General features: G+C 46.2%; 1 protein-coding gene across 5 annotated transcripts in view; it reads left to right on the top strand.

The window, feature by feature from the left end:
- Positions 1–19,356, top strand: part of KCNQ5 (potassium voltage-gated channel subfamily Q member 5) — a 571,236-nt gene that overhangs the window by 545,986 nt on the left and 5,894 nt on the right. For 4 of the 5 annotated variants that reach the window (XM_036872164.1, XM_036872162.1, XM_036872163.1 and 1 more), the window contains 3 exons: positions 276–384; positions 15,898–16,029; positions 18,383–18,509. In XM_036872164.1, coding sequence (XP_036728059.1) covers positions 276–384; positions 15,898–16,029; positions 18,383–18,509 — 368 coding nt within the window. The remainder of the gene's footprint in view (positions 1–275; positions 385–15,897; positions 16,030–18,382; positions 18,510–19,356) is intronic. The other variant, XM_036872165.1, reaches the window with a different exon arrangement.

Raw genomic sequence — 19,356 nt, 5'->3', positions numbered from 1 at the left:
AAATCCATCACCTCTACCAGGAAGAAAGTGTGTCAGCAGCCCCATTTCCCTGTGGAAGATAGCTCAGAAAGGCAGTCATGTCAAACCACATGAGATCGGTTAGGTCGTAGGAAAAGGAGAAAGAATAATACTGGGAAAAACAATTGGCCGACCTTATACGTGTCAATTTATAAGCCGAGTCTGTGAGTTCCCCGCCATCCCTACGTGAGACCAATTCGGTAACAAGTTTTAAATTGCCGCTGTGCTGCTACCTAACTGGCCCTTTTCTCTTGCAGCTGACACGGCGCTTGGCACCGACGACGTGTATGATGACAAAGGATGCCAGTGTGACGTGTCTGTGGAGGACCTCACCCCACCACTGAAAACTGTCATTCGGGCAATCAGGTTGGTGAAAACCTCTGACAAAATGATTCTGAAACCTCCCCCTGATTATCTGAATCACTGTATTGCTAAATGCTCTTTCCTGCAGGTTAATCTCCCGCAATAATTCCTTTCTCTTTTCCTATTCATCGCCATGCCTATTAAATTTTGAAATATTTTTTTAATACAAAACTTGACTGTGTTCAACATGAGATGGGTTATAAAAGGTGGGTGGGATTTGAAAAGCCAGGCCGTACCGGACAGATTACGTGAGAATTGGCTTGTTGTGTGAATTTGTTGCTTTAAGGACATCTGCGTATAGATACAACTGGATTTTTTAAATTATTTGTACGTCTTGGTGCTTCAATCCATGTTCTGTATTTCGTGTCAAAGAAGAGTCTGTCTTTGCCATTTCAAAGCAGGCTGACTTCTGAACGTGGGAAGCCTGGGGGTTGCTCCTGTCCTGCTGAAATAGAATTGTAAAGTCTGACTGTAACACACTTCCTCTGCTGATGGCAGAAAACTGAGAGGGTCCCAGGCAACCTGTATTTGTATTTCCAGGATCCACTCCCCCAAACAATCCAGGATCCGGACTAAATGAACTGCTGCTGTTCAGCCTGCCCCGTGTCATCCCTTTGGGAGAACGTGTATCTGTCAGGGAATGCAGAGTGACTGTTTGCAAAGAAATGCCTCTGCTCTTTTTGGCTTTTCCTGCCTCTTACCAGAAAGCCTGAGGAAAGCTGAAAATATCCAACCCAGGTTAGCTACCCAGATACTCAGTCTAAGCTCGGACATCAGTATGATGGATTCTGTACTTTGGTCTGAGCATCCTGTTAGACATTGCTGTATTCTGTGGTCGGGGGTCACTGGGAGAGTAGAGGTGAGTTATAAAGATTTTGGTAAATGTTTATGGGAGCAGAGAAAATCATGATATGATCAAACTGTGTGCCCAGAAGGTACTTAAACATTATCTGTAGCAGCCACCTAAACAGAAGTGAAGTCAAGCCTAGTTACTTCCCTCTAGAACCTGCGAGCAACAACCCTGTGGATGGGGGACCGTCCCGTCCCGTCCTGTGTGTCCTGGGCCTCTTGTCTCATCATGACTGTTACTGACACTCCATGTCTTTCTCAAAGTCTCCCAGTTTGGACAATGATATGATCGCCCTGCCCCGGGGGATCCCAGAAGCCTTGGGTAATATTTGATCCCAGAAAACCCAAGGATACGTAGTAAAATGAGGCCTACAGCCTTCAGTTAAAGGGATGGAAAGGATCTGTCCTGTGCTGTCCAACACTGTAGCCACTGGTCACACCAGGCGATTCAAATTTGAATTAATTAAAATGGAATAAAATGTAAAGTTCAGTTCATCAATGGTACGGCCACATTTAAAGTGCTCAGGGGCCACGCATAGCCAGTGACTTCTGTGTTGGGCAGAGAAGACATAGTACGTTTCCATCATGGCAGGAAGCTCTATGGGGGCATTGCTGGCCCCGAAGTGACCTCGACATTCTTTCCATCCATTCCTTACAGCCAGCAGAGACCCCTGGTCTAATTTGCAGCAAGTACAGTAAAATCTAAGGGACCAGATTAAGTTTCCTAAAAGTCATACTTAACCCAATTTGTGTCATCTCCCGAGACCTTCTGAAGCTTTCTGCTTTTGCCTCACAACCTGCACAAAGAATCCTGAGCTGCAAAAAAGAAAATGAAATAGATTTATTCTGCCAGCTCAGCACTTGAGCAGCAGCTTGCGATTTACTTTGTTATTATCCCTTCCTCTGGAAACTTGACTGATTTTTGTAAAGTCCTTTGCAGAATTCCCTCGCTCTTCAGAATTCTTTCTTGGTTCTTATTTTTAACAGGAACTTTATTATTTACACATCTCTCCTTTTTGTGGATTTTGGAAGCTTTCTGCTTGCTACTTCATAACTCTTGATGGGGTGCTTTTCTTCCCTGTATCCTGATTCTGCTTGGTGCGTTTTTTTTTTTAATCACTTCTAAGTTCCATTTAAAATTGTTGGATTCTATAAAAACATAATAGCTACAGTCAGTAGTTAATAACTTAATTGGAAATCTTTGACTCATGATAGAACTTAATTTCTAAAAATTAAAGGACCAACCACTGCAATTAGCACTTCTGAAAAGGATTTGCAGGTATGAGTCCCTAAATCATATGCAAAAGTGTCCTTTTCATGAGTTTAATTACATAACAAACTGAACATCAGTTGACTAGAGTGCTTTTGCCAGAACATGCCCACCGCTCACAGCGCACCTTAAACAGGATTTTCTGTGTATGTCACTGATGGCAAGTGCCAACCATCTTATTATTCAACTCTAAAATGGCGACATTGTTTTTGGCGTTTTCCTTGTTCTCTTTTGGTTGTTTGATTATTTAATATGACTACCTGAACATGCCTTTTATCTTCCAGTAGCGCTTACAATAATAATAGTTTTCTCCTAAGAGACAAATTAAAATTAAAATGTGTAACAGAAAATATGTATGAGATGACAGCATGGAAAATAATATGATTACATTCACAAGAGCAAAGTAGTAATTCTTATTTTCAGTTATTAATATTTATTCAGCATCTGACATTTTCTAGTTATTTTTGAGAATAAATATTCTCGGTCAATGAGATGATTAAGGTCATTCTCTGGATTCATCTGGATTCTATTACCCAAATTCACTGAGACTTTCTTTAATGAATGACATCACTTTTTATAGTAGTGAACAACAGCTATTCTTAGATATTTCCAAACTATGCCTTAAAAGACAGAATACTTAGTTTTGTATAGTTGCTCCAGGATTACCACAGATTTTTTTCAAGATATTATCTAGTTGGAATGCGTGAAGTTGTTGGAAATGTGTTTTCAAACTCATCTCTGGGGGTGGAAATGGAACTTATTTTTAACAAGAGTTCTATCTATCTTGTTAATGATTTAATTCAAACAATGTTAAATTTCTTTTCATCCACTCATACAAATTAATTTCTAAATAGAAAGATGAAATTAGCAGGGAAGTAAACAGATTGACAAGCAAACTGATAAACTCTTGAACATTCTACACACCCAACTCCCACTATACAGTTGACCCTTGACCAATGCAGGAGTTAGGGGCCCCGACCCTCCATGCAGTAGAAAATCGGCATGTAACTTATGACTCCCCCCAAACATAACTACCAATAGCCTACCGTTGACCAGAGGCTTCCCGATAACATAAACAGTCAATTAAGACATATTTTGTATGTTATATGTAGTATATACTGTATTCTTACCAAAAATTAAGCTAGAGAAAAGAAAATGTTATTAAGAAAATCACAAGGAAGAGAAAATACATTTACAGTATTATACTGTGTTTATTGATACATAAGTATGCTTACAAGACGAATCATCTATCAGTACCTACATCAAAATTGTCTTATACAATACAAAACACTATAGATGTTATATGTGTTACTAACACTAGACATCAAAAACGAAAAGATAACATGAAAAAGAAGTACATATGTATTTACAGGTATAACGATTCATGCACTGATAACGAAGAAGCAGCAGTATGATTGCTTCATGGTAGCTTAGCTTGTACACAAATGAATGAATTGTTATTAAAAATTTTATTGCACACAGTATCACAGTTACATCCATAATACAGAATTGAAACAGTGTTAGATTTTTTTTAAAACCACTTCCCTGTGATGATAGGCTGATATGCAGTTTCTCCCATTATGAGAGAGAGAGAGGCATGCTGTACAGTAATGAAATTCTTTGAAAGTAAAGTCATAAAACAGTAAGAAAACTAACACATTATTAATTTTATATTAAATATCACTCATGCTTAGGTAAAGATCAACTAGTATCTACATATATTTTATGCATGACATACCTAACTTTTTCTTAACTTTTTCAGCATCTCTAGCTACACAGTTCGTTTGTCTTTTCAAATTGTCACAAATCTCCAAAAATTTTTCCAATATATTTATTGAAAAAAATGCACATATAAACGGACCCAAGCAGTTCAAACCCGTGTTGTTCCAGGGTCCCCTGTATTATGGTGCATTCACTTGCTCGGGCTGCCATAACAAAATATCACCAACTGGTTTAACCTTAACCACCAAAGGTTTATTTTCTCACAGTTCTGGAGGCTCAAAGTCGAAGATCAAGGTGTTCACAGAGCTGGTTCCTTCTGAGGCCTCGCTCCTCGGCCTGCAGACAACCACCTTCTCACTGTGTCCTCACGTGGTGGTCTTTCCTCTGTATGTGTCTGTGTCCAAATTTCCCTTCTTATAAAGACAGCGGTCAGAGTGGGTTAGGGTCTGTGCTAACATCTCACATTAACTTATTCTCCTCTTTGAAGGCCCTGTCTCCAAAGCCAGTAACATTCTGAGGTCCTGGGGCTTCAACATATGAATTTGGGGGGACACAATTCAGCCCATAACACATGGCAAGACACCAATTTTTCTATCACTGTTCGAAAAATATTTTCCCAGGCACAATATCAAAATTTTCAGATTAAAAATAAGCCCATCAGTTACCCGGATAATCCTTCACAATATCAGACATCCGGGAATATCTGAAGAGGTTGACTGGCTTGCCTTTCAAGCTTGCACTTGGCGCTGTGGAAACACTACATAAGTGTGAGTCTTGGGCAAAATTTTCACGCAAAAATTAAGATATGCTCATGTATTTGAAATAATAAATTTTAAAGGTCATAGTCAATACAACTCTACATTTATAAAGGGGTCTTGGAATAATCATTTTTTAAAATACAAAAGAGATGTTTGTATTTGTTTTCCCACCGCACAGCACGGGCTGGATAAATTCTCAGCTGTGCACAGCAGGACAGCACACGAGGGCTGTGTACAGGCCTGGGCGGCTGGGGAAACAGCTTGGTCTGTGGGAACCTTGTGGGCGAAGCTCGCCTGCTTCTCACTGGTAGTTTTTCATAGAATCACTACATCTGGGGTCAGGGCCGCTCCTAACGAGATCCTCAGCAACAGTGGCTCTCCTTAACATAACTGTGTTTTCTGTCAGTCGGCAAGAAATGAATCAGAATATGGTGCAACCTGTTCTCCTTGTGAGGAGAACCGAACCCAGGCGGTGGAGATTACTCAGTGTGTGGAGGAGAGCTGGCCCCGAAGCTGTGGGCTGTATCCCGTTCCTTACATCTCCTGGTAGCCCTGCTGTAATCTCCACACCCCCTGCTGTGTCTCCCTGGCTGCGACCTCTTATCCCGCGGTTGGACCCAGCCTTCCAGGGAATCGGATGAATAAGTGAGGTCTGGGGTGAAAACTCAGAGAATCTTATTTTCTAATGTTCATTTTTTTTTTATTGAAGTATAGTTGATTTACAATGTGTTAATTTCTGTTGTACAGCACAGTGACTCAGTTATACACATATATATATTCTTTTTCATATTCTTTTCCATTGTGGTTTATCACAGGATACTGAATATAGTTCCCTGTGCTGTACAGTAGGACCTGTTGTTTATCCATTCTATAGGTAACAGTTTGCACCTGCTAACCCCAGACTCCCAATCCTTCCTTGAAGCTGCAGCCTGACTTTACGAGGCCTCACTGGCTAATTCTTCCTGCCCCACCCTTCCCCCCAGGGCTGCTCAGGAAGGTGGTCCAAGAAACCCAACGTGCCGCTGTGCGACCTGGGGCAACTCACATCACCTCTCTGTGCGTTTCCTCACCGTGACGTGGGGACGGGGATGGCGCTGACCTTTGTTGCGGTGAGGATTTCACGGGTTACCGTGTGCAGAGCGCCGAGTGCCGGGCAGCATGGGAACCCAGGGCTCTGGGCCCCCTCCTGCCCATCCTCCGCTCAGGCCAGACCCTCTCCTCTCTGAGCTCCCCCTGCTGTCGCGGCCCACGTGAAAGGAGCGCGCCTTTTTCGCACCTGGGGGCGCCTGCCTGCCTGCACCCACCGCCTCCCCCAGGAAGCGCCCGCTGTTTCCCCTTGAAGTCTCCTCCTCACCAGGCCCTGCGCTGAGGACTCGCCCAGAGCACCGCCGCCGTTAGGGGCTGGAAGGGCAGTTTCGTCACCCAGCACGAGGCAGTGTCCCCACAGCCCCTGTGGGTGACTCGCCACCGCGCAGCGCCGTCCCACGACGTCCAGTGGACCTGAGAGGTGGGCGTGACTCGCCTCTGCCGCCCCCATCCACAGGGGCCTCGGGACGCCCTTTAAAGACCCTCCCAGGGGGTCGGAGCCTGCGCTGAAATACGACGTATCACTTCTCCGTGCGCTGGGCACAGGGGCAAACGATAAGGAGGAAGGGGCCGCCGCTTGGAGCCGGGAGGGGCCGTCGTGCGGGCCCCGCGGGTGTGTCTAGGCGGCTGCAGTGACCAAGAGCCAGGGGGCGGGGAGCGGACGGGCGAGGAGAGGCCAGGCCGAGAGGAGCCGGCGCGGGTCCGGGGAGCCGGAGGGCGGGGGCTTGCACGTGCGGAAGTCACTCCCCCAGGCCGGCGCTGCGCCCCCGCACTCGGACGGTGACTGACGGCAGCGCGGGAGCAGGCTGGGAAGAGGGGACACTCGTCGTCACAAGCGCCGGGTCTGCGGGGGCCGGGGCCACGCGGTCACGGTGAAGGGAAGCACGGATGACGTCGGGGCTCTTCCGACGGAAACAATAACAGGGTTTGGACTTTAATGGTTGGAGAGGATGGAGCGGAGGAATCGAGGGTGAGACAGGCGCCCGGGCGCTGGGGCAGGGGGGCGGGTAGAGACGGCGCACTGTTGCGAGTGTCCTTTGAGGGGCCGCCCAGCAGGCAGGTGGAGCCCTGGATCTGAAGCCCAGGAGAGACGGCTGGGGCCAGGACAGCCTCGGTGGTCGTCAGCGCAGACGTGGATGGTTTCCAGAAGCGTCCCCTGGAGAGCGTGAAGGAAAGAGAGACGGTGGTCCTGACAGGATCTCCGGCTCAGGAACCGTAAGGAGCTGCGGAAGAGAGAAGGCGCTGATCGAGAGGGACCCGGGGCAGCCAGACAGACGGAACCGGGAGACGGGACGGAGGGCGAGCCGGGGGAGCCTTGGGAGCGGAAAGCGGGTCCACTGTGTGAAAGGCTGCTGAGAGGTCAAGAAGAGAAAGGGGACCTGCTCCTTTCCAGGAGGTCCCTGGGAAGCGGCACCGAGGAAGCCACCGGGAACTTTGGAGAAAAACTCAGTAGAGGCAAAAAAGGTTGAAGCCAGATGGTAAAGTGCCGCAGACCGGCTGCAGAAAGCTAGAAGTTCCTGGCGGTGAGGGGTAAGGAACTGAAAAGCACCAGTATGGGGTCAGAAGGGCCAAGACAACTGATGGTTGCAAGGCAAGTTTATTGAAAGAGCATGAATGTATATATAGGTTTAGTATGGAACGAATATTAGACAATAAATCAGTAAACCTTGTATTTCCACATAATTCTGCCGCCACTATCTATGCGTCAGCATGCCTTATGGGCCGTTCTTTGGAGATACAGACTTCCCCTTCAGGGCAGCACGTCCTTCTTCTGGGGAACAACCGGGGGCTCTTAGATCCAGAGCAGGCACCTGGAACGAAACTGGCCGCAAGCCATTTTCCTTTTTTACGCTCAATACCGCAGCGTCAGGAGTGCATACCAAGAAAGAGACAAGCAGTTCTCCGGAAAGCAGAAAGCTGAATAAGCTTACAGCTTGGGGGCCACCACAGTAAAGCCATTTTTTCAAATCACCTGTGAGAATCTTTCACGCTAGTAGGAGCATAGGTGAGGTGTCCAGAATTTCTTTATAACCAGCAAAGACTCATCGTCTCTTCTGACATCACTCGGGTCTGATCAGCCAAGCGAAGACCCACCGATGACCAGTCGGTTTCTGAGGGTGCGCGCAGCGGGCCTTGCTGTCACCGGGCACGAGTGCTGAGGTTGTCGGGTTTTCTCGCCCTGGGCTCCGCCTACTCCAGGAGGCGTACACGTTCTCCTCTAAAATGTATTTTCAGCTCTGCATCCTTCTCAAACCTCGCTTCAAACTTCAGGCAAGAACACCCCGCAAATAGAGAAGAAGAGGCACATGTTTGCCACTGTGGGTTTTTGTTAAATCCGCAAGCTGTTTAATCACCAGTCCCTAACTTTGCTGATGGCGTCTCTGCTGTTTTAGCAGAGATGGTGAGTCTTCGTTTGCAAGTCGCTATGAAGTCATTCTTGACAGCCAAGACACGTGACAGTACAGAACGCTGCTGGGGAACATTTTATGGATCATTTATGAGATTTTTTAAATCAGCTAATATACTCCCTGGAATATTCTTTTTTTATATATAAATTTATTTAGTTAGTTTTGGCTGCATCGGGTCTTCGTTCCTGCACGCAGGCTTTCTCTAGTTGTGGCGAGCGGGGGCTACTCTTCATTGCAGCGCGCGGGCCTCTCATTGCGGTGGCTTCTCTTGTTGCAGAACACGGGCTCTAGGCACGCGGGCTCAGTAGTTGTGGCACGTGGGCTCAGTAGTTGTGGCTCCCAGGCTTAGTTGTTCTGCAGCACGTGGGATCTTCCAAGACCAGGGATTGAACCCGTGTCCCCCTGCATTGGCAGGCGGATTCCCAACCACTGCGCCACCAGGGAAGCCCTGGAATATTCTTTTTGTTTGTTTCTGTTTTGAAGATAATTGCTTGTGACCGCATTTTGCCCTGAGGCTTCATTAAACCAGTGTGTTCACTGAAAACGCACTTACTTTGCAGCATCTAATTTTTAACCTTTTATTTGGGTATAATTTAAACTGAATCTCCTATTCATTGCTGAGACGAAAACTATTCAAGAGCAATCAGTATGTATGGGCGCTTTGTTTATTTACTTGTTTGTTTCACACTTTAAAATTTGTACAGGATTTTATACTCCTAGGAAAATAAAATGCCCAAATGTAGTTACCGTATTACTGCTCACAAAAGCCTAGGAAGGAAAGTTACCCATTTGTAGACTTGCTTGGATCCAGAAGTTCTTACTTGCGTTCTATTACTCTTATCTCTTTAAAAGAAGACCAAGCAGAATGAACAGAAGAACTTACTGAATCCTGAATATAAAACAATATTAGGGCTTCCCTGGTGGCACAGTGGTTGAGAATCTGCCTGCCAATGCAGGGGACACGGGTTCGAGCCCTGGTCTGGGAGGATCCCACATGCCGCGGAGCAACTAGGCCCGTGAGCCACAATTACTGAGCCTGCGCGTCTGGAGCCTGTGCTCTGCAACAAGAGAGGCCGCGACAGTGAGAGGCCCGCGCACCGCGATGAGGAGTGGCCCCCGCTTGCCACAACTAGGGAAAGCCCTCGCACAGAAACGAAGACCCAACACAGCCAAAAGTAAATAAATAAAAAATAAAAATAAAGGAATTCCTTTTAAAAAAATAAATAAATAAAATAATAATAAAACAATATTAAGCATTAGAAGAAAAACCCTACTCCCAGTGATGGGAGCAATGCGACCACAGAACTTTCCTGACCCCTAAGTCAGCCACGGGAGGTATCTGCCTGGCCCTTTAGTGAGGACATCTGGTAGACTGTATACAGTGGGGCTAATTTACGCCTCTATCAAGAGCTGAAAGCAAGGAAGTGAGACTGGCCAGCGCATCCGGGCAGCCCTGGGGTTCCTTAGTCGCTGGTTAGTAGCCCAGTCTGAGATGACAGGATGGTAAAGGAGTCTCGGTATGCGATTCTATAACTGGTTTCGAAGAGTCTCAAAGTCTGGATACCGTATACACAAATGCAGACCTGCATTACTGAGTCACGATTAGGTATTAACAGGAAAATAACCTTAATGAATCATCCAACTAGTGACCCACACGCCTTCGGTGGTGACCCACATTATCAAGTTCTAAGTCTAGTTGTCTGCCGAATCTGCCCCGTGATCTGCACCACCCCTTGACTGGACTCTGAAAGGCTCGAGAGGGCTGCCTCGGGAGAGGGTCAGCGACCAGAGGCCCTGGGTCACTTGCAGGACGAGCCCCGGGCCCCTCCTTTTCAGGCAGACAGATGCTGTGTCTCTCCTGGGGAGTCAATCAGGGGATTGAATTGGCTGAACAGCGAAAGAGGTGGGTATGGAACGCTCATCAGTAGAGGTGACGGACACGACGCACCGACATGAAGTGGGGCGCATCCACACCAAAAACAGGAGGTCTGGGACATCAGGTGGCCATTTCTGAGCCCTGAGGAATTTGATCATCTCTCCGCAGAGGTGGGGGTGCATGCGGGAGAAGTCTGGGGTACACACTCCCCTCCTGCCTGTCTGCCTGCCCTCCTGACCGATCCCCGGCCTCCAGCACAGAGCCTGGCACGTCGTAGGCGCTCAGTGAATGTGTGACGAGTGCCTGATTCGGTCCCTCTTTCCAGCGTCACGCAGGGAAGCAACCACCCTGAGCTCGTCCGGGGCCCCAGGCTCTGGGCACATGGGCTCTTGAGTCCTGTTAGAGCTCCTGGCGAAGGGACAGTTCCTCCCACCAGGACGCCGCAGAGGGACGGACGGGCACCACGTGGTCCCTGGAGTCTTCTTCAGCTCCTTCCCAGCACAGCCAGGGCCCACACGCATGCCGTGGTAGGAGCTCGATGACTCTTTACTGAAAGGATGAATGGACCCGTCACCCGGCACTTGCTTCCCCTTCCAAGGCAGTCCTTGAGAGGCTGATGGGACTTGTTAGCTGGCTCTTGCGTGGAACTTCGGGTCTTACTCCGGAAGCGGGGGCAGGAGGCACTGGGGTGTGTGTGACTGGGGGTCTGACACCCAGGCACACGGACGCGCTGCCTCATGGGCACGATTTGTGTGACTCGGAAGACGACACAGACCCGCCGTCACTGCTTTGTGTGGAGGCCATTCTAACCCACCCCAGTCCCACCCCAGTCCCACCTCCTGTCGGTCGTTCATAACCTGGGCTGCAGGTTCCAATCACCCGAGGAGGTTTATAAAGCCTCTGGATCAATTAAATGACGTTTCTGGAGGTGGGACCCAGGCATCGGCGTGTTTTAGGCTCCCTGGCTGATGGCAAGGGACGGCGGGGCTTGGGGACTCTGCTGCCTTTACGTAAAGCCCATCAAGCTGCCTCCCTGGTTCAGTCGGCTGAGCGCTCCGCCCGCACGAGGTCTGGCTGTTGGCCGCCCGTCCGTCTGTCTGGTGGTGGCACAGTCACCGCCGCTTCTGTTTTCTCGTCGTTCTTACCTCTGCATATTCGTATGCAGGGTTTTTACCCTGACTCAGAGGCCTGGGACAAGACTTTTGCAAGATTCTGTAACTCATGGCAGCACAACAAATGCACCTACACTTCCTTATAAGTGCACATGTGTTGTGTGTATATATAGCCTATATTCCACCCGGGGTTTAACTTTGCTTTGGTTTATTTCTTGGTGCTCAGAAAATTGCTTGAGCAGATTTCTTCCGTTTCAAGCCAGTTGCCAGTTGAGGTTTGTGGCGAATCTCTGGCCCCCTCTAGTGGTCACAGCGGAGCATGTCTGTTTCGAGCGTAGGTCTCCTCCGGGATTCCTAGCCTCTTAGGTACCCGCAGCATCGGAGGAGACTGGCTTCAGGGTCTTTTGCCCTCTGCTGCTGTATTAGCTCCAGGGGTGCAGTTTGCCCTCATGAGGAAAAGACAGTGAGAGCGCAACCTACTGCCCCGCCTTCTGGCCTCCTCCGAAGGCCCTTCCAACAGCACCAGTAAGAACAAGCCGTTCACTATGTGCCAGGCGTGCGAGCAAAAAGAGCCCTTTCATACCAAAGTATCTCTTCTGTGCTGTTATTTTGTGTTAAAATATTAACATCTTAATATTAAGACAATAGTAAGCATTGTGATTAAGAGCTCAGCACTGGAGCCACACTGGCTCAGATCCCACACTTACCAGCTGTTTAACCTCAAGCCAGTTACTTAACCGCTCTTGGCCTCAGTTTCCTTATCTGCAGATTGGGGCTGACAAGAGTCCCCATCTCGTAGACTATACTGTCAAGTGCCGCCTGGCAGTGTTGTCATTTTAATCACTAAATGTACTCTAAAGGTCTGAATTTTACTCCGGAATGATTTGCCCAAACACTCCTTTCTACCAGGCAATACATAGGTCATATTCAACTTCTTTTATAAGCGTCCGTTAAAGTTTCCTGCCTCTTTTTCTGCCTGGCCTCAAGGCATTTCCTTGTGTCTACACCAGAGGTCAGCAAATGACAGGGTGGAACCAAAGCCAACCCAATGCTGTGTTTGTAAATAAAGTTTTACTGGAACACATCTACATTCTCTTGTGTACGTACTGCCTGCGGCTGCTCTCATGCCACAGTGCAGACATGGGTGGTTTCAGCAGAGACCATGTGACCTACAGCCTGGCCCTTTACAGAAAGAACTTTCCACCCCTTGTCTAAACTTTGGGTCCCTCTGATTTACATCCAGCTGCGTTAGGAGGGCAGAGATTCGTAACATTCAGGATTGCCTGTGTGAACCAAGCTTCCTCCCAACTCGGGGCTCTCCAACCCCAGCTCTCACCTTTTCCCTTCACCTCATAGTCGGAAGGCTTAGTACCTGACATGGAATGGTCTGGGAGAGAAAAAAAAAATCGAAGAATTAAAAGGCCTTTCAAATTCATAGTCTAATAGCCACTTTGGACATTTTCCTCAGTTGTCATCACCTTCATGTCTTTCCTGAAATCTAGAATTATTGAACTCTGGGCTTCACTTCTTCCTGCAAATAAGCAGAAAACGGCCTACTCACTCCACTTCGCAGAAGCTAAGTGCATCATGGGTAGCTGGTAGCTGGGAAACGTACACAGTAAAGCAAACCAATGACCAATGAGACCAATGTGTGTATCCTACGACTGGGGTAAAGTAAGCAGAGGACCCCTAGAATTTGCGACAAAAGGGGAAACATTACAATTATTAGGGTGGGGAACCCACATTGGCCCAGGCCTGATTCTTGGGAGGGGCCTTGGAGAGAAGGAAGGGAGCCAGTTCAAGGGCAGAGTGCACTGGACCCCCTGGGAAGACAGAGCTGGCGGTGAGATGAATAGACTAACATGGCCTTGGGTTTCCTTGTGTGAGGGTCAGAGGGCACACAGAGGAGGCAGGAGGAGGTCAGTGGACAGCTGGACATTCCCCTGAACCTTTACAAGTGTGCCTGCCCAAGAGGCGCCCTGTGGTGCGAGCTTAGTGGGGTGTCAGCAACACCGGCCTCGTACTAGCTGTGTGACCTGGGACAGGTTACCCAACCTCCAGAGCCTTCGCTAGACCCAGATATCAAAGGTGGAAAACTCTTAGGGCTTCACGTTGACATAATGGAGGTAAAGGGCTCAGGGCAGGGCCAGCCGTTCAGCAAGGGCACAGCGATGGGAGACCCACCCCACGTGAGGCGGCGGGGCAGGGGGTGGGAGGGCGAGGCCTTCACATCCCACCGTCCAGCTCCGTGTCCAGGAGACGGGCACTGAGCGCTCGGGTCAAGCTGGTTGTGCGCAGAGACGAAAGCCACTCTAGACATCCAGCGGGGCCAGGGAAGTGAAGGGGCTCAGCCTAGCATCCCAGATCTTACGCGCTCTGCCTTCTGATCTCAACCAAGAAAACCGAGTGCAGTCCCTGGAAAGGCGAGGGGATTGGGTGGAGGGAGGGAAGCGGAGGTGACTGGGTGGTGTAAACATCTCGAATCGCCCGGCCCTGATGACCGGGGTCTTGGCTCAGAAGGGTCGTCATACAGTGGCCAAGACGGGCAGGGAGCACGCCTCCCATCCTCGCCCTCCTGGAGCAAGCCTGGCACGCAGGAGCTGTGGAAGCATCTGCAGCAGTCTCTCAGGACCAGAAAACTAAGGTCATACTCTGTTGAGACTTTAACCACACGTGTTCATCCCTGTTTTCTGGATGGTCCTATGATATATAAAACTCATTCAGCCAACTGAATTACTCTCCCACCAGGCTCTCCCCTCCTCACCCTGGACAGTTTCGTTTTGCTATTAGCACTCCCTCTACATTTGGTACTTACTGGGTTACGGTGTCATTTATTCCTTGACTTTCAATGTTCTTTCCTTTCTCCTTACTTCCTTATAATGATATCTTATAATTTGTGATTTCGTTGTTCTGTGAAATCCTAATTATGTTAGTAATTTGAGGGAAAAGAATATTATATTTTCATGGTTTTCAGAAGCATTTCTATTTAAAGGATTCTTTTCTGAATCAGGCAGGGTCCTAATTAGTAACGAATACACAAATTTGTTTCACTTTAGAAAGTTTTTGGTATTCACGAAAGAGAGTCAGAGTCTTACGGCCTCCCTGAAACGCGCCGTGAAGAACTCAGATCTGTTCCGTTCAGAAGGTGTCAGGAGTCTGCCTTGGCATAGAACAGCGTAAACAGCTTTGGGCAGCCAGAGGGGAGCTGGCCCTCATCCGGTCCAGGATCGAGTTTGGGGCTTTATAACCAGTAACACAATCTGGGTTTGTTGCAGTCAGCTATCGCTTAGGATAGGTGATTTTCCACTTGAACGCTACATTTGTTCCTAATCTTCCCACTCTGCTCCAAGGAACAATAAAGTTGGGTTCACAGAGCCTAGCTGACTGACCTGCAGCCTGGGACCCATGAGCGTGATCATAAGAGTCTATGAGCCAATTAATAGTTGAATAAACACCAACAAGTTTAACATTTACCTGCAGTAAGGCTGCACAGATTCATTAAAATGCTGTGCTTCTTTGCATTCCCCAGGAATTATATCAAGTTACTGCAGTAACCGGTTATCTTAAGCAGCTTAGCTATTCATGACATCATGAAATTTATTGATGAGATATTGTTTTAAAACACAGAGTCCGTGTTGGGGGAGACACTGTAATTAAAAAGACCTCTGGTGGGCAAAGGAGGGACTTCCCTGGTGGTCCAGTGGTTAAGACTCCATGCTTCCACTTCAGGGGACATGGGTTCGATCCCTGGTCGGGGAACTAAGATCCCACATGCCACTCGGTGCGGCCAAATAAATAAGTAAATAAATAAAACCTCTGGCTCTGAAGAGTTTAGACATCCAGCTTAGTTGATCAGTGTGTTACATTTGAAAACAAACAAACAAACAAACAAACAAAACCCTTGGGTAGCTAATTGAGCAGTATTCTGCAGAAATAATTTATGAAACTTTTCATAAATTTCTATACAAATGTACATTTCCCTAGAGAGAATGAGAGTTTTTGTAGCACATCTGCATCTCCAAAATGCATATAGTTACATAAAAGACCATTTTAACAACTTTTATATTTTTATAGGGATGCATTCACTTGGTGTTGATCTTGGACTTCTTGGGGTTACATGGAAAAGGTAGAATTGCATTTTGACTTTGATTTTAATTCAGGGTTTCAATGGGCATTAAAAAGGTGCAAGACTTAAGTATTAATGTTTAGTCTCTTTTTTACTCTGTTTTTCTACATTCAAGCTGTGCCTCACAGGAGATATTCTTAAATTGTCCACTGTAACCTCGGGCTTTCATGTTTCATTTCTGCAGGAGCTTAAGATAATTTGATGCGTGACTTTTTTCCCCCAGAGTTTCCTCTATATACTAGTGAGCCATTTGGGTGACTTGTTTTAGTGAAGTTATGAAGATTCATATGTAATATGTTGCTCTTACAGAATTATGAAGTTTCACGTTGCAAAACGGAAGTTTAAGGAAACATTACGCCCGTATGACGTAAAAGACGTCATCGAACAGTATTCTGCGGGTCACCTGGACATGCTGTGCAGAATTAAAAGCCTGCAAACACGGTGAGCAACGCGGGGGTTACTTGTTCTACAGGAACAGGCACAGAAACTGTCTGGGAGGAACGTCTCCCTAGTAGAGAAAACTCTTGAATTCCATGTTTCTAACTCTTTTTTTTAGTGAACAGCTGGACTTTTGCGTTGAAAGGTAGATTTTATTTAAATGTAAATCAGTCGTTAAAAGCCTCAACGTATCGACAGTGTCTCAGTGTCTCACCTGTGAAAATGGGGTATTGGCAGTGGCCGCCTAGGGTCGTGGTGAGGATTGAATGAGTTAATGCACGGTCACCAAGTGCTCAGGGAATGTTAATGGTTGATGCTGCTGTCGTTTCCGTTATCGCCTGAATCCTAACCATCCTTCAGAAAAAAGCTAGTCTTTCTCCTTCGTTAAACTTGACCCACCATCCAGCCCACAAAGACAGACCTGTCCCTCCTCTGACCCCCTAAAGCGAGTAGAGAGTCCACTGCAGAGAGTAAAAGCACTCCTCACCTTGGAATACTGTGCCGGAGAGTCAAACTGAGAAACGCAGGGTTGGCTCTTATACTGCTTCCCTGTGGGAAGTTTGTTCCCCTGGCCCTGGACCAAGTCTGGGCCCTTCCCTTCATGCCTGTCCTGCACAGGGCTAGATACACACCGTCTTTCCAGGGAGCATCTTCTCTAGTGGTTGAAAGAAATGAGTTCAGTATGTTATTCCAAACATGTGTTTGATTGTGTCATCTTGAAGCCAAAATATTTAGTCAGTTTCATTTTTTTTAACAGTCTTGCTTCACTATCAGGCCCAAACTACCAGCATTCGATTGAACAGTTCTTAAAACACAAGGACTGAGTCTTCAATGTTTGTCTATGCCCAGAGCACACTTAGCCCAGGGTGATGCATATACTAGGCGCTTAGTAAAACACCTGCTGATTTCTATAACATTAGTTACAGAAATCACAGTTGTTTCGTTCATTCCTTCAGCAGGTAAGTATTGAACCTGCAATGCGTGCCGGGCAGCCTGGGCACCCAGAGATGAACAAATGACCCAGTCCTTGTAGAGCTGCAGTTGAATAGATTAGATGTCATGACTGCTTGTACTCCTGTGCACACAAAGTAAACTGGAAAGTTGGGTCAATATTCCTTATAATTCAGTTCTAAAACACACAAAAAGGAAGAAAGTAAGTCCAATTTAGGCTGACTAGGTCTCCTTGGAAATTGTTTTAAATCACCTGTGACCCTGTTACAATCTCTGCCCAGGTAGCCAAGGTTTTCCAAGTCCTTTCATAGAACTACCTAAGGCTCCCAACGTTTTTGTTTGCTTGTTTGTTTATTACAAATGTAATTGGTTTTCTTTTATTTTTCTTCATAGTGATAGGGTCACTAGTTAAAATATACTGTAAAATCTGCAATTTAAATTTCATTTCATGCTGCATTGCAGAAATAGTTTACATAAATAGCGTCCATTAATCATTTAAAACAAAGGTTAAATGTAAATTAGGATCCTGTTATTTATTCCTATGATTATTTATGGTTTTCTGGTAAAGTTTTATTTTTCTGAGGGTGAAGGAATTAATGTTTTTGAAAGTAAACTATCTTTAAACTAAATTGATAATTTCCAGAAATCAATTGACCTGGAGAGAATGCCATAACATTACAAACAGCATTTTTTCATTTAACATATGTTTGTTCAATTGGTTTTTTTGTTTGTTTGTTTTTATTGAAGTATAGTTGATTTACAATGTTGTGTTAGTTTCAGGTGTACAGCAAAGTGATTCAGTTATACATGCATTTATATCTTTTTTTTTTCAGATTCTTTTCCCTTATAGGTTATTACAAAATATTGAGTATAGTGCCCTCCCAATGTTTCTATAAAGTTCAACTGCTGCAGAGTTTGCAGAACTTATCTGGAGTTTCTTGCTTATGTGATGTGTGTATGCTGTCCAACTAGAAATCCTGAGACGGAGACTATAGCTTTCTTATATGCTTATCTTCCATATGGCAGATGTATGATAAATGTTCATTGAAAAATCTGTTCTGTTATTAACATGAAATAGTCATAATTATGATTTTGTCATTTTTAAGTGGTTGAATTCAAGAAACACCTGGTCAGGGGTGGAAACAGACAAATTACTTGGTAGTTTAGGACATTTTTGCCTCCAGAAGATCAGCCATAAGTGATTCCATCATGGACTAGAATAATGGGAAAATTAACATCGTGTAATTTTCACGTGAAGAAAACAAGCACATCAACTGGAAGAAGTTCATTTGTATTTCCTCTTACGTAAATAGAGATAACTGTATTTTTCTTTTCAAAACCCTTCCTTCCAGCCTAGGGCAGTGTCCACCTTCAGCTCTCATAATCAGATCTCTTTCTCTGCTAGTGTGGATCAAATTCTTGGAAAAGGGCAAATCCCATCAGATAAGAAGAGCAGAGAGAAAATAACCGCAGAACATGAGACCACAGATGACCTCAGCATGCTCGGCCGAGTGGTCAAGGTTGAAAAACAGGTAACAGGTTTTGCTCAACTAAACTGCTTAACTTTTCAGCCAGATTTTTTTCCAGTTTTACTGAGATAGAATTGACGCATATCCCTGTGTAAGTTTAAGGCATACAACATAATGGCCTGACCTACATATGCTGTGAATGATGACCACGGTAAGCGTAGTTAACCCCCATCATCTCATAGAGACACAATAAAAAGGAAAGCACAAAAAGAGAAAAAACTCGTTTTCCTCGTGATGAGAACCCTTAGGATCTACTCTGTTAACACCTTCCTGGGTACCACACAGCAGCATTAACTACAGTCATCCCCTTGTGCATCACACCCCCGGCACTTGTTTATCTATAACTAGAAATCGGTACCTTCCGGCCACCTGCCCCCTGTCCCCTCCCTCCGCCCGCTGCCTCTGGTCACCATGAATCTGATCCTTTTCCTATGTGTTTGGGAAGGGGGTTGTTTTTTGTCGTAAATTCCACATAAGTGAGATCATACAGTATTCGTGTTCCTCTGCCTGACCTATTTGACTTAGCATTATGCCCTCAAGGTCCATCCCTGTTGTTGCAAATGGCAGGATTTCCTCGTTTTTTATGGCTGAGTAATATTCCATTGTGTATATATATATATATACACACACCACAACTTATTTATCCATTGGTCTGCAATGGACACTTGTCTCTGAGTCTTGGCTATGAACATGGGGGTGCAGACATCTTTTTGAGTTAATGTTTGTTGCCTCCGGATATAGTCCCAACAGTGGAATTGCTGGATCATGTGGTAGCTCTATTTTTAATTTCCTGGGGAACCTCCATACTGCTCTCCACAGTGGCTGCACCAGTTGGCATTCCCACCGACAG

The sequence above is a fragment of the Balaenoptera musculus genome, chromosome 12 (genome assembly GCF_009873245.2).
Source record: "Balaenoptera musculus isolate JJ_BM4_2016_0621 chromosome 12, mBalMus1.pri.v3, whole genome shotgun sequence".
In the NCBI taxonomy this organism is placed as follows: domain Eukaryota; kingdom Metazoa; phylum Chordata; class Mammalia; order Artiodactyla; family Balaenopteridae; genus Balaenoptera; species Balaenoptera musculus.
The sequence above is the reverse complement of the archived record's forward strand: the minus strand, read 5'-3'. Positions and strand labels throughout refer to the sequence as shown.